General features: G+C 38.6%; 1 protein-coding gene and 1 non-coding gene across 3 annotated transcripts; one reads left to right on the forward strand and one right to left on the reverse strand.

The window, feature by feature from the left end:
* Positions 1 to 196: 196 nt before the first annotated feature.
* On the reverse strand, positions 197 to 14,410 carry Set2 (SET domain containing 2). Of its 2 annotated transcripts, XM_076136549.1 has the most exons (20): positions 14,262 to 14,410; positions 12,208 to 13,981; positions 11,760 to 11,888; positions 10,399 to 10,698; positions 9,895 to 9,985; positions 9,479 to 9,634; positions 8,970 to 9,190; positions 8,221 to 8,363; positions 7,542 to 7,678; positions 6,937 to 7,277; positions 6,625 to 6,784; positions 6,168 to 6,313; positions 5,738 to 5,849; positions 5,239 to 5,392; positions 4,525 to 4,638; positions 4,167 to 4,270; positions 3,632 to 3,793; positions 3,215 to 3,253; positions 2,677 to 2,964; positions 197 to 2,506 (listed from the first exon to the last, which is right to left on the reverse strand). In XM_076136549.1, the coding sequence occupies exons 2-20, from the start codon at positions 13,950 to 13,952 to the stop codon at positions 2,348 to 2,350; spliced, it is 4,701 nt and encodes a 1,566-aa protein (XP_075992664.1). In that variant the 5' UTR covers positions 13,953 to 13,981; positions 14,262 to 14,410; the 3' UTR covers positions 197 to 2,347. The 2 variants fall into 2 exon arrangements, with proteins under 2 accessions (XP_075992664.1, XP_075992665.1); XM_076136550.1 differs by lacking the exon at positions 3,215 to 3,253.
* TRNAR-ACG (transfer RNA arginine (anticodon ACG)) lies at positions 7,751 to 7,823 on the forward strand. Its single transcript has one exon. It is a non-coding gene; the product is annotated as a tRNA-Arg (tRNA).
* Positions 14,411 to 14,440: the final 30 nt, after the last annotated feature.

Raw genomic sequence — 14,440 nt, forward strand, 5'->3', positions numbered from 1 at the left:
TATTACAAGGTAAAAGGAGTGATCGCGTTTATTCCTGTGTCCTATTATACATCAAAAAGGATGATTCGCTCATGTGATATACTTTTAAAAAGCTTAGCTTATAGACCTGATAGCAAAACATAAGGTTACAAACACGCTCAAAATTCCGGTACTAAAATAACTACAGGGTTTGTGAAAAAAAAAATGAAACGAGAGATTAAAAGAAATAACATTTTATTTGTTCCGACGGCTTGGATCTGATCGCCTAGTATGAAACCACGCGTCACCACGATGCGCGACAACGGCGCACACAACGCACAAAAATAAAATCGCTCATTTTCATCAACTCGAACAGTCACTATGTTACGTCACTCTATATACAACTATATACACTCATCACATAAAAAACATCTCTAAATGAGATTTATACAAACATAATTTCATCAACTTATCTAAAGTTCAAACTGTTTGGTTTGTTTCGCGTTCTAGCGAGTGTTATATTAATCTTACGTCATCTAATAGTCAAGTATTTATGAAAAAATATTTTTGCACTGCTAAAGCACTTACAGCAAGCGAGAAGCAGTTACAGCGAGCGATATTACTACATGAGGTTTGTATCTATACCGAGCTAATCACGAGCTCTAAGCATACACTACAATTTCGAGGATAAAAACATTTTCCTATAGAGTTGCGCTAAGCCAACACTGAGATTGTAAAGTCGACCATTTCTTATTTACCGGTACGATCCAGCGTTTATGGTCATAATAATTTAGCTCTCTGTTTTGGCTCAGCCCATACTCAGTTAAACATTTGACCTACAATACTTGAATCATTGATAGCAGCTAAATTTCGTGTCATGTAAGTATCACTGACTTCATCTAATTCAACATTTGGGCGTGTAAATCTAATTTGACCGCCATATCGAACACAATTTAGGAATCATTCATTGAATTCTGAGACCAAGTTGTCTTTCGAATCAAACAATAAAAAAATACTAAGCTTTTTAAAACAATCTAAATGTCACTAGGTATAAAATGACATACAGATTTTCATCTTGTTTAAATCATAGAACTTAATTTCATAATCAAACAAACTTGATATCAATCAATAAAATCAAGTTAATTTTGACAATCAATGTGAATGTTGTTATATATTATGTAAAAAAACTGCACATACAATAAAATCTATCATAATACTGTGTACTTAAACTTGCAGTTCATATTCGAGTATTGCCTGAGAATGAGAATCAGTCACTTGCCACAAATCAAATACAAAATAACACCTTCTGATCAGACCCAACAGGAAAAACTGTGCTATGAACGTGTACATACAGTCGTAGTGAATGGAGCCGTTTGTATTGAAAAACCAGTGAAATTCATAAACGCCTATATCGAGAATGATGGAAATCAAAGTTCATGACTCAGAAGGCTTTGTAAAATTAGTATCAAACAACTGATTCTCACTGTCAAGCTAGAACATGTTATTTAGAAACTCTGTCAAGAGATCATAGTACAATAATAAATACTTTTTGTCTTGCATTAACCCCGAACATCTATCTTAACTCATGTCTAAGAACATTGAACCATATATTACAATTATTCTAAAGAGGAGTGACTTAAAACAATATAGATCTATTCACTTATTACTACTATATACATTTTAGTTCAGTTTTACTAACTCTCAAAGCCTGACGTTATATTCGTCACAATAATTCTAACTTAGGTGGTAGATTAGAATTTCTTTTCATCTAATGATGGTTACTAGTAGTGACAACATATATTTTACTATTAAGACTAAAAACATCAATTTCAAACCGTGTATTTATATAAATGTCTTCAAACAACAAAAATAGTTAAAAATGTAACAGATGTTTTTGTTTTGGATAAAAACATTTATAAAAATACACAATAAGAGATGCTGCGATTATGTAAAAGTCTACTGTTTATTGCACATGTATAATATCATAGTGAATGTCCAATAAGTGAGCTGGATTTAACAATCTGTTGTACAATATGATTGCCTACTTGTAGGACAAAAGTCATCAAGGAATCAACAATTAGAACAGAGTTACTTACAAATTGTCAACATTAACTGCATAGCGATGTGTTACGGCTGGAGCTATGCATTGTCCAATAACACAACTAATGTCTATTTCACTGCACTGTACGGGAGTTCACAAACGGCACTAGTAACGCAACGATTTGATGTTTCACTTTGCAACTGATTTGCGTATCACTTGATGTTTCGCCGGACGCGTGCACGGCTTGCGTGCAAGGCGTGGTCGTCGCCTGGCGAGCATGATGCGTGCCGCGCTCTCGACGAGTGCGGACAGTCGCTAGGGGCGGCGGCGCGGCGCCGGGGCTCTGCGCTAGTCAGCTTCCTCAGGCGGCCTCTTATAAACAGGGCCAAACTTCGCCATATATTTTTTCACGAACATCTTCGCTTTGGACCGCACTGAGTCGGTTACGACTAGTTCTTCGACGGATCGACAATGTTTCAGTTCTTTTAGCATCACGAAGTGCGTCAGCTGAGAAAATAAAATAAAGAATTTAACCCACCCGCAGAAACTGTTTTATCAGGGTTTCAAGATTTCAAAAAACGCATTGAACATTTATTCATCCTTTCTCACGATATTCATAGAAAACTCCCAAAAATACGACTATAATACCATCTTAATTACATAACTCATTCACATACCTTTCTCGCCAGATGTTTGAAGTCAGCAGTAGACGTGATCCTGGCGGCGGGCGCACTAGAACTCCTATAAGGGTTGAGATGTTGCACCATAACCCTCGCCATATTACATCTGAACTGTTCTTTGATCTTTCGTGCACTTTCCTCTGTGTTAGCACTGATCTCTGGTTCTACTGGCTCCGGTTCAGGGACTACCACTGCGGCTGGTGGACTGACTGGCTTTTCCACTGGAGTTTCCTCGCTGGAATCGTCTTCCGAATCCGTTTCTGAGTCCACTAACTCCACCATTTGCTGTAATTGTATGATTTAATGTATAGTCCAGGTTTTAAAGCGGTTATTTTGTTACTACTCTATGTTTTATGAGCCATTTGATTGAATTAATGACGAAATATAGCTAACTAAATTGTCTTGAAATCGAATTAACGGCATCCACATAATGCTTTTTATACCTTCTTTACTACACATCACTATATTACTACCTATAATACTACAGATTTCTACTCATGAGATAAAATTATATGATAATCACTGTTATACATACTTCCTCCTTCTTTTCCTTAGTATCTTCCAGTTTCTTTTCCTTTTTTGGGTAGCATTGCAAAATAGTTAAAGTTAATAAATTGACACAAATAATCTATTACGAATATTTGTGCACAAGGGACGCGTGCACACACTTATTTTTGAAATTGTGAGGAAAATAACATCTTGATGACACATAACGAGACCCGGATTTTCAAATGGAAAATATGTTTTAGAATAAAAGTAAGCTCAGCGAACAATCCGATGATCGCAAAATCTACTTTTAAGAGGGCTGTTATAGTATATGAGTCAAACAATGCAAAAAACTCACTATATAACGCCTAGCCTCTCCCTTATTCCGGGAGAAGACACTTGCTTGCCCAGTAGAGGGATATTAAAGGTTTAATCTTTTTAAAGGATAGTATTATAAGATTCGTACCTTGAGATCAAGTACTCTGCCTCTAATCTTCCGTTGTTGGTTTGCTGCAAGCATGCGCACTTTCTGTAACAGTTTCTCTCGTCTTCGCCGCAGTTTCTCCTTAGTCTGCTTGTACCGTTTCACTTCCAGTCTGCCAGCTAACTTGTCTTCTTCCGTACGAGGCTAAAATATACAACTCGGTGGTTAATAAATTAGCTTGGTGTGTGAATTAAAAACTTTAGTGTGCAACAGAAGAGATCACAGTACTTTTGGTTCCAATATGTTTACTTCGCAATCGAAAAATCTTGTAAATAATAATTTTATATAACTTTTTACTAATTTTGGTACTGGATATTGATAGAATACGGCACAAAACCAGCATCGCAAACGAAAATAAACATAAATACATGAAGAAGTACTTAATGACCATTGACCATTGTTGCGAAAGCGGAAGTAAGACTTTTCCATGACTTTGTTAAAAAAAAATGAAAGGGTAAATTGTTTCTGACTAAATAAAAATATTGTTAGTTGTAATACACAATGTATGGAAACTTACACTAATAGGTCGTTCAGAGACGAGTCCCGGTCGTCTCTTCCTCGGTTTCATATTGACGAGCGCGTGGTCCGGTATTAACCCGTTATGTGCGTCTTCTTTGATCACTGAAACAATTTGCAATAACATATTAACAACTATTGTACAACGCGTAAGATGTTTTGAAGATTCCAATAGGCAACATAATTCATGTCACTATTTCAAGTAAATCACGCTGACGAGAGTAACTCGATCGGTCACCCTCTTATTTTTTATTAATTATATCCTAAATAGAATATACGCTATTTTTTTACATACGCGTAGATGAAGTTGCAGTCAAGTGTTGAAAAATTAAAAGAAAAGTACTTGTACTAGTACTCACCTTCATAAATCCCGTTGACGCCCTCAACAACCTTGCCTTTCGTCTGTCGTCTGATCAGAGGACTGTCTAAACCAGTATTCACTTGTTCCTCTTCCTCCTCCGACGAACTCTCTTCTAAAACACAATGATTTTACACATTTCAATATGTAAAAACAAAGCATATCATAAACATATATCATATCATAATGATTAAATTTATGTCGCGGATTTTAAATAACAATAAAGTACACTCAAGAAAGTCCACGTACACACCACAGCACGCATTAAGAAAATTTAGTTTTTATAATAGACCGAAGAATTAAGGCTTCAATTCCTCCTACGCCATATCGGCCGCGTACGAAAGTCGAGCGCGCGGTCGGTCAGTATTACATAGAAAAGTCTGTCGCGCACGTCAACGTTACTGTGGAATATCACTTAGAATATTGTGTCAGTGTAAGTAGAATCTTAGCCTTGACTGCCTGAATGACTGCCTCCGTGGCGCAGTGGTTTAGGTCGCCACGCCGATACCACTGCAACGGGAGGTCGTGGGTTCGATTCCCACACGGGACAATTATTTGTGCGATCCACAAATAATTGTTTCGGGTCTGGTTGTGCTTTGTGTCCGTTGTTTGTATGTTTGTAAAAGTCCCCGCGACACAAGAGCAATTCTTAGTGCGGGAGTTGTCTTTTTTTAACAAGATAACAAGAACAAGATAAGATAAGTGTCGTACATACCAGGTTCATTGGGAACAGGCGGCGGGTGCCACTGCGGTTGTCTGAGCTTCACGTGGTAGTAGTACGTGCGACCGCGCGAGTCCGTCGCCGAGCGCCACAGAGATGGAAGGACTATTTCTTTAGCTTCCTCGGTAGGAGCAGCCGCTTGTGGAGCCTGGAAGATACGTCGCTGATTATTTATTTGATATTTGACTTTATTAAACCTCGAACTCGATGTAACGATATAAAGTTTAACTTCAAAAGTGTTGCATACTCGATAACTGAATGCAATAATCAGTTCTCGAGTATGTGTTCCGTGAGTAAAATCTCATGTTGAACCAGCCATTAACCAGATATTTTTTAAATCTCTCGGGCTTTAAACTGCCTTTTAGAGTAGAGCTTCAATATTAAGAAAATTAAAGGATACCAAGTAAAATAAAAAGCTTCGACTCGAATATTTTTCATGACTATTCCGTATTAAAGCTCATAAGTGCATTTAAAAAATAAAAATGTTACTCACAGGTTGCGCGGCGTCAGTCTGCGGTTGTGCAGGTTGCGGGAAGGGCGGTCCGCCCGGCACCTGCTGCCCGAACATGAACCCGCCCATGCCGAACCCGCTCATACCCATCAAACTGTTGACATTCAATACACATTTTAGGAAACATAATACAAACACATTAAGTAAGACGGTGTCGTATAATAAACCTAATTTATATTCTTGCACTTGATGAAGTTACAGACACTTACAGAGGTAGTATTTCCATCCGTATAAACAATAAACGAGTGAATGATTAGGGAAGATTAAAATTACTGCAATATCTCTTTTTTTATTTCGTCACTGTCAAGACAACCAATGAAGTCCGAAATGTAATGGTCTTAAAAATGGACCTATGCTTATATTTTCTTAGCTAGGTAGGGTAAAAATAGTTTAGTAGTGTGTGTGTGCTCACTTAGGCTGCGGCATGCAGAAGGGCTGCGCGGCGGGGAAGGGCGGGCAGAAGGCCGGCGCCTGGTAGTCGTGCGGCGGCAGCCAGTCCGCCTCCAGCCCCGCCACCCCGCACACCACCCCGCCCACCATGCTGCCCGGGAACATTTGCTGCACAAACCGATACATATAAGTTTTAAAATTAACTTTATTACAAGAAATATCAAAACTTTTAAACTACTCTTCAATAGCCCGAATGGTTAAAAAAAAAGATAATAAGTAGAGTGTATTTGTGCTTTTTTGTAAATTTACAACACAATTGCTATAACTGTATCAATAATTTGCCCTATGAAACGTAAGCAATTTGGATACTAGTGTAAAAACTAATAACTATGTGAGTTTGCAAATACAGCGAGAGAGCCATCATGTTATCACTCTCGCTGTTTCAAAAGAGCTAACACATTAATAAGTTGCCACCTCACCTGCTGGTAGGCCTCCCTCTGCGTCCAGTAGTGTGGCCAGGCTCTGGCGAGCGCGTCCCGGCGCCGCGACTCGTCCGCTGCAGCAGCTGCCTCGGCGAAGGCGCGGCGCCGCTCCTCCTTGCTCATGGGGGGCACCGCCGCCAGCACGCGCTCCGATAGTCTGCATATCACACATACTACATTAAAACAGATAGACAACGGGACGCTGAAACTTCTTTCCATTACTAATAACTATCACTCCGAACCCTGGGAACTTAACTATAGTCAATATCACTAAACTAGGCTGTCGATATAACAGTCACTCATCCTCACCTGATACTCCGCCTGCCTTCAGGACTGCTCCTCCGTTTCCTTCGATCTCTATCATCTCTATCTCTGTCACGTTCCCTATATCTATCTCTATCCCTCTCTCCTCTATCGCGGTCTCTGTCACGATCTCTATCTCGCTCCCTCTCACGTTCGCGGTCACGTTCTTTATCGCGGTCTCTTTCCTCCCGCCTGTCTCTCTCGTCGCGTCGTTCACGCTCGTCCCTTCGGTCCCGGTCTCTATCCCGTGACCCGCTAGAATCAGCCGCACGTCTCTCAACGTTCGCTTGACGTTCATGCTCCTTCATTTGCTGTATCCGCTCCTTCTTTGGGATTTTGAATACCTCCTAGAAAATAACATAATAACTTGTTTAATGTCTTGTCTTGTATGAAAGTACATAATTATTACTAAACTGCGGGACTTTGGTTACAAATCCAAAGCGACATGAAGTCAAAACGGCAGACAATTAATATTGTTCTACAAACAATTCTTGCAGGAATGCATAGTGCTCGAGCTCGAGCTCAGTTGGTGAATTCAAAGATCAAACCACCTTTACATTCCTTGAAAAGATCTATACCCAGCAGTGGGACGACAGATTGTAAAAGCTTACCTTCAAACTGGACCATCTTTCCAGCAACTGGCTAGACAAATCCTTTATCTTCTCAGTTATAGAGGCGTTTTCTTTAGCCTTCTCTGGACTAGGAACATTTTCTTGATTACCACTGTTTGGTAACTCTATCGGCAAGCCTGTGAAAAAGAAATCAATATTGAAAAAAAGCACTGACAATTTGGTTGATACTTTTAACACAAAGCTCAACTGGCCCTGTGGCGCAATGGATAACGCGTCTGACTACGGATCAGAAGATTCCAGGTTCGAATCCTGGCAGGGTCGCGATATCTTTTTGCCATTGCATTCTTTGTAATAATGAATATGCATTTCAGGATGGTAGGAAAATCTTGGATTTTTCGTTTTTACCCATTATTTTTGCTAATTAACGTATTTAAATTAGGATTTTTCTTGTTGTTGTTGCCAATAAACATAACTAAATAAATATCCATAAATTAGTATAAAAAAATCAAGCCAAGGATACACTAGGGGGGACAGCTTGTAAACATGTCGTGTCCGAAGTTGGCGGACTTAACACGACAGGCATTCTCTCATCGCGACGGACAAATCGCTGATTTCCCTTGAAATGTCGCCGGGGCAATATCGAAGAATATTTCTCGCCTAGTGAATCCCTGGATTAATAGAGATGTGTTCATTATTATAATCCATATTAAATTCTTACCAGTCGCCTCATCAATGAACACGTTATCGGGCGGCTGGTCGGCGGCGCTGAGCCACCTCTCGACGATAGTGAAGAACCGACTTTCTTGTATCATCGTCTTGTTCGGTATTGGCAGCCGGTCCACCGTCAACAGCATCTCGAGCCTATGAAGAAGAAAATAATATTGTTAACTATTGTTTTGGTGTAATCGCTGTTTTGTTAAAAGTTACACTACAGTATCGTGTATCACACATACTTCATTCTATGGGAGAGGTCACTAGGTCTAACGTATGTAACAGTATTCTAAAATAGATAGATCTATTTATGGTCAAATTAGGTCAAAACCTTGCATACATTGATTTCTTGAGTAGATAAAGTGTGTGTAAGTCTTAGCTTAGATAATAATATATTTAGTGCATCAATGCCTGTTAACGTGCAACAAACACATTTTCAACTCGTTTTATCACCACCCAGGGAAAACTTACGTTTTGGGAAACATTTTGGCACTGACTTATTAGGTCGGGGAAAAAGTCTTTTCGCATTATAGTATGTATGAACTTGAAATAAAATCTCTTTGGCTTCAAGAATCACAAATGAGTACACGGTTCATTAGGTTTCTTTCAGTGAGCTCGTGATGTACCCCAATATCGAGCTTTTTTGTGTAAAGAAAAACTATAATGCGAAAAGACTTTTTCCCCGACCTTAATATGTATGGAGTACTTAATCTAAAGCACACCAGTTTGTTTATTGGTCTGGTGTACTGTACGTACTTGAAGTCGAGCGGCGCGTCGGAGCACCAGGGCGCCAGCAGGCGCAGGCCGCGGTAGTCCAGGAACAGGCGGCGGCACGGCAGGTCCGCGTCACGCAGCAGGCGCAGCAGAGCGCACTGCGCGCGACGGGTCTTGGCGCGGACCACTGTGCGGGACAGGCGGAGAGTGTGGCTCTGGTTCTTCACGCCTGTACGGTTCAGAGCTTCTAGGTCTTCTTCGATCTGTGAGCAGATGGGGAACAGTATAATAAGTGTCAACGTTCATATGAACCAGATATTTAGTGGGAATCGTCACACATCCAGAGCTCAAAAGACATCATTCATATTACTTAGGATTGGTCACAATTTAAGAAGTATAATTATAATTTATTTAACTTTTTTATGATTCTTAGTAGAATGTAAGTTTCTATTGACCAAACTCATTTTAATTAGATTCAAAACGCAGAATAAAATAATGCGTATCATGTTAGTTTTATATAAATAGCATGTATATATGGAATAAAAACTTACATCAGCATCTTGCACCAAGTCAGCAGCCTTGGGTTTGTAGGTTCGGTCCTTCTTGGGACGACGAGGTCTCGGGCGCGGCGTCTCAGTGGGCGTGGTCAGAGACTCCTCTGTGGATTCTGTGCCGCCGCTCTTTGAGGTAGACACGTCTTCGTCCTCCTGCATCAATTAGATTTATTATTAGTTTCGTAATTATTTGAGATAAACTGTAATAAATTAAGTAAATGAACTGCAAGGATTCAGTAAATTTTTACAAAATTGTTATTAGGTCTGTCTGTTCTAAAAAAAAAGTAAACTGAAAAGTACCCCTGACTCATTCCCACCTTTTTTGAGAGTTTTCAATGCCATAAATTGAGTATTATGTCCGAATGTATCACTATTCTTTATAAAATTCGTTTTTCAGAAATGATGTCACATACCTCTTCATCATCCTCATCTTCGGAGTCAGGTTCGCCGCCGATCCAGCCGCGGCAGTTGCTCGCACCACAGTAGCACCGCTGAGCCACCTTTCTGCAGTAAACAACACACCTCCTCTGTTACTATGCGTACAATATAACTTGCTGAAAATGTACAGTCCACTCTCTAAGAATATGTACTAGATTTTTATTTGAATGAATTGAAATAAAAAGCATCTTTGACAGAGTATGTTTAGAGAATTAAGCAGTGTTCAAATTATTCCCGAAATGAAATTTTATTTTATTTGTCGTATGTTGGGATCATGCAGGTGCTATTCTGTAGTTTTTGCCAACCCGGAGAAACAGGCGTTATTTTATATGTACTTATAAATTTATCAAGCCAAGGAAAATTGGTCCTACATATTACTTTAAAAACTGAAAGTCCTGGCCTTCAAATATTGGATTAAAAATAATTGCAAATTACGTATTTTAATGTGAAAGACATCAACAAATAAATCAATAACTTACCCAAACCGTTGGAACTGGTAATCAAACGTCAATTCTTCCCCAGCAACAATATCTCTCTTGCTAAAGAAGCCTATCCTGAGCTCTCCATTGACGGTCCACTTCTGAGTCTCTGCATTGGGATCACAAGAGTGGTTGATGAACCTCGAAATGTTTCCTTTGAGCGTCGCGTCGATAACCGTATCACCTTTCAGAGACATGAAGTAATGGTGAAGGTTGTTGTCATCGGAGTATGCTTGAGCCCTTTTGTAGAACTGTTCGTAGTCGAGGACTTCGCCTACGTATTCCATAAGGAATTCGCCACTGAAATTTAATAGCAACTATTAGTGTGCAAAGCAAAGTTATTGAATTTTAATATACTAATGACATACTATGTGATAGAAGATAGAATAGTCTTAAAAATAAAAACAACTTGTGTATGTCAGAAAATGGAGATGATTTCCGTACTAGTTCTTCCGACTAAGTATCTTATGCCTGTTTCAGTGTACCTTTTACAAATATTACAATATTCAGTTTGCGACTAAGATCAGAACAATTTGCTTAAACGTATAAAAGAGATGGCTTAAGTTTGAAAATATAAAGAATACTGGTAATGATCCTCTAATATACTTTCACACACCATAAAAGTGTTGTGCAGTCTTCAACTATGTTATTTGACTAACTTTTTTAGGTAATAATACATAGCAAATATATGCAGGCCTTGTAAGTCTATTCAGTTCTATTGATGTGATCTTGATAAGCAAGCATAAAAGACAGTTTGTATGACATTTACATTAATATTAATTCATTGAACTGTGTAGATCTATTGCATAATACATTGCAATAACTATTAACATAGTTCAAAATAAACTTCTTGCAAATTTGTGTCTAAACTAGGAGCACATAATGAATAAATCATGTGTAATATTTAACTTAGAATTGGCACCTTTAAATTCAATGTAAATGTATCTACACTACAGCCACAAGCAAGAATAAGAATATACTATCACAATTTAGTTTCAGTTTTTACCAAAGAATACTGTAAATTACTAACGTTTTTTTACTATGAAATATTCATATATAATAACTATGTATTCAATATTAATAATTAGAGTAATTTTATTGATATTTTTCTACCTAAAAGTATGTTTTGAAAATGTGATAGTGTTTACAGATTTTAGCTTATGACTGTACTGTATTTATTCATATTTATGAAAGATAAATCAATGTAAAAATATGATAAAAATACATTCGCTGAGCTCATGACTTGTAAGCATACATTTTTGTTGTTACTATACAACAATCTATAACATATTCAGTAGAAAAAAGCATGAAGTAAATGAAATATGTAGTCACTTATGACGTTTTGTTGTACTGATACTTACGCTGAAATGTCTTCGCTGGCTTCCACTCCACACCCTTTCTTGTCAGCATAGAACACTCGAAGAGGACCATTCTCTCTCTTCTGGAACCTTCTGTTAGTACATCTGTCACCCACTGGACACCGGGAGTTACTGAAACAGTGTTCTTATAATGTTAGACAATGCTAGACACTTATAAAAGTTGATACAAAGAGATGTAAATAATATAATTTATGTTTAAGAAATAAAATGTCATGGTGATAAACAAATTAGCAATAGTATACTAGTAACTGTGACAATAATAATGCAAATACAAATAATAATGTTGTAACAAAAGCTTGCTTAAATTATATTAACCTCTCTGAGATACACCACAGAATCACACATAAGGAAATGAATCTTATGATTGACACATAATTACTGGACAATTATAGATGAAATGCTAATAGGACTGACAAAAAAAGTACCATACCATTCAATCATAAGCAGTCTATTGAGACAGTCTTCCCCACAAGCCAACTCTCCTCTCTCCAACTCTTCTTTGGTCATAAAACAGTCACAAGTCATTTTCTTAGTCTCTTTACTGATCATTCTCTCACACAAATACTCATTCTCCTCTAAGTGTTGGTACTGATTCATTCTTTCTTCAATGATCTTGTCATAAGCCTCTTTGCTTAAAGGAACAGGTTCTTCTTCAGGTAAGCTAGGGCTCTCAGCCACAGGGGGAAGACGCTGTGCTGGAAGACTAGGACTAGCCAAAGGAGAATTAGCAGGCGAGTTTGCACCCATCTCCAGCTCTGATGACCTTCGCCAACGAGATTTCACCTTCACAGGCATCTCTGAAGGTACCGGGAATGATGGAGAATTTGGTGTTGTACTTGGCAAAGATTCTATTGACTTTTCCTGACTATCAGATCCAATTTCTTCCAACTTCAACTTAGTTTGTGTTATCAAAGCCTTCTTCAATGGTGTCTTCACCAATCCATAGCCTTTTGTCTTTTGTTTTAAATTGCTTATTGTTTTAATCCTACTGGAGCGCCTCACACCAGTGGGTGATGATTCAGCTGAATCATTGGAGTTGTTTTGATTTTGTTCTGTCACTCTTGATGAGTTGCTGTCATCAGAGAGTGTGGAGCTTGGTGTGATACTGGGATCTGGTCTTATTAACACATCACTCAGGTGTTCTTTAGTGTATTGCAGATCAGGAGTGCCACAAGGAGGTGTTACTAAGTCATTACCTTCAGAGCAGTCCATGGGAGACTGAGGTTCAGCTGTTGTTGTAAGATTTAACTTCTCAAAATGAGCCTGAAAGTCAGTATTTTGAGAATGACTCTCACTTTCCTCATTTGCTTGTTGATCAGAGGCATTGTCTTTTGGGCTCTCAATGTTGATGTTATAATACAACTCTGGATTATCATCCTCAACAATCTGAACAATGGTGATGACCTCATCATCATCACCTCCAAACTCCAGCTGCTCTGCATCAAATGGAATGTCTTGTTCGACAACATCATCCTGCCTGAGCTCATTGGTAGAATTCTCTACAGCAACTGACTCTTCCTTGCTTTCCACTTCCTCAGCATTAGAATCATCAGGTTTTGAGTCAGTTTCAATCAAATCAACACAATTTATTGTTATTGACTTGTCTTCTGTACTTTCCTCTTTATTCAAAGATTCAGTTTCACTAGGTGGTCTCTCACTCAGTGGTGCAGGTGATATGTCTCTGGAATTGTCCCGTGTGTTAATTGTACTATTCATAGGACTAAAATTCGCGCCACTATTGGTGTCAGATTGTGTGTCCAAAGCGGCATTGGAATCTGATTCAGAACTTGCACATGGATCAACAACTCTTATTTCTACACTACTATTTGTTTCGCTGTCACTGCCTAAGTCATATTTCCTAGTGAATGTTTCGTCACTATTGAACAAACAGCGGTACTTGCCGAACTTCTTGTGTAATGCTACGACGGGAACTTGTTGAGAGGGCTTAGAATTATCTGATGTTTCAGCTGTTGATGGGGCGTCAGGTGCACTTGTCCCTTCAACAGGACCATTCTCAGTGTTATTTTGTGTTGTTTCTGAGACTGAAGGCTGAGCAGCTGTGGAAGACTCGCCGTCTGCGGACGCCGAGGCCTCAGCTTCCGCCTGCTGCTTGGTACGTCGGGTAGTACGACGCGTTGCCGCGGGTTTTGCTGATGCCTTCTTTCTCTTCGCCATTGTACTATTTTAGAGCAGCAACATACAACCTAGAAACACAAATGTCTTTACATCACAATCTCAGAACATGGTTGGGCCTGTGAGTGACCTCTTTCGATCGTTGTTGTTTCTCGTTACTGTCAATGCCACATGGTTATACCAAAAAAATAACAGCATATCTTGATTAACTTATACTTAGAGTTGTATTTGGTGTTGTTTCCATGTCCCTGGAAACTGTGTTTCGGATAAAAATGAATTCATAGAGAGAAGCCACCGGTTGGTGTTGATGGTACAGTAATAACATAGCATGAATATAAACTGACTACATACCATTACTTTTTGTGTTTAATATTATTCCTCGCATTTGTTCAAATGTAGTAATTTATATAAAACCATTAGATTCTTTCACAAATTATATGAAACTTAGAACAATTTCATTTTTCTCAATATTTCATAAATTTCATTGCTTTTTTGTTGGGATCCAGACTATAGACAATAATCAAGACATT

Source organism: Anticarsia gemmatalis, chromosome 3, assembly GCF_050436995.1.
Source record: "Anticarsia gemmatalis isolate Benzon Research Colony breed Stoneville strain chromosome 3, ilAntGemm2 primary, whole genome shotgun sequence".
Lineage (NCBI taxonomy): Eukaryota > Metazoa > Arthropoda > Insecta > Lepidoptera > Erebidae > Anticarsia > Anticarsia gemmatalis.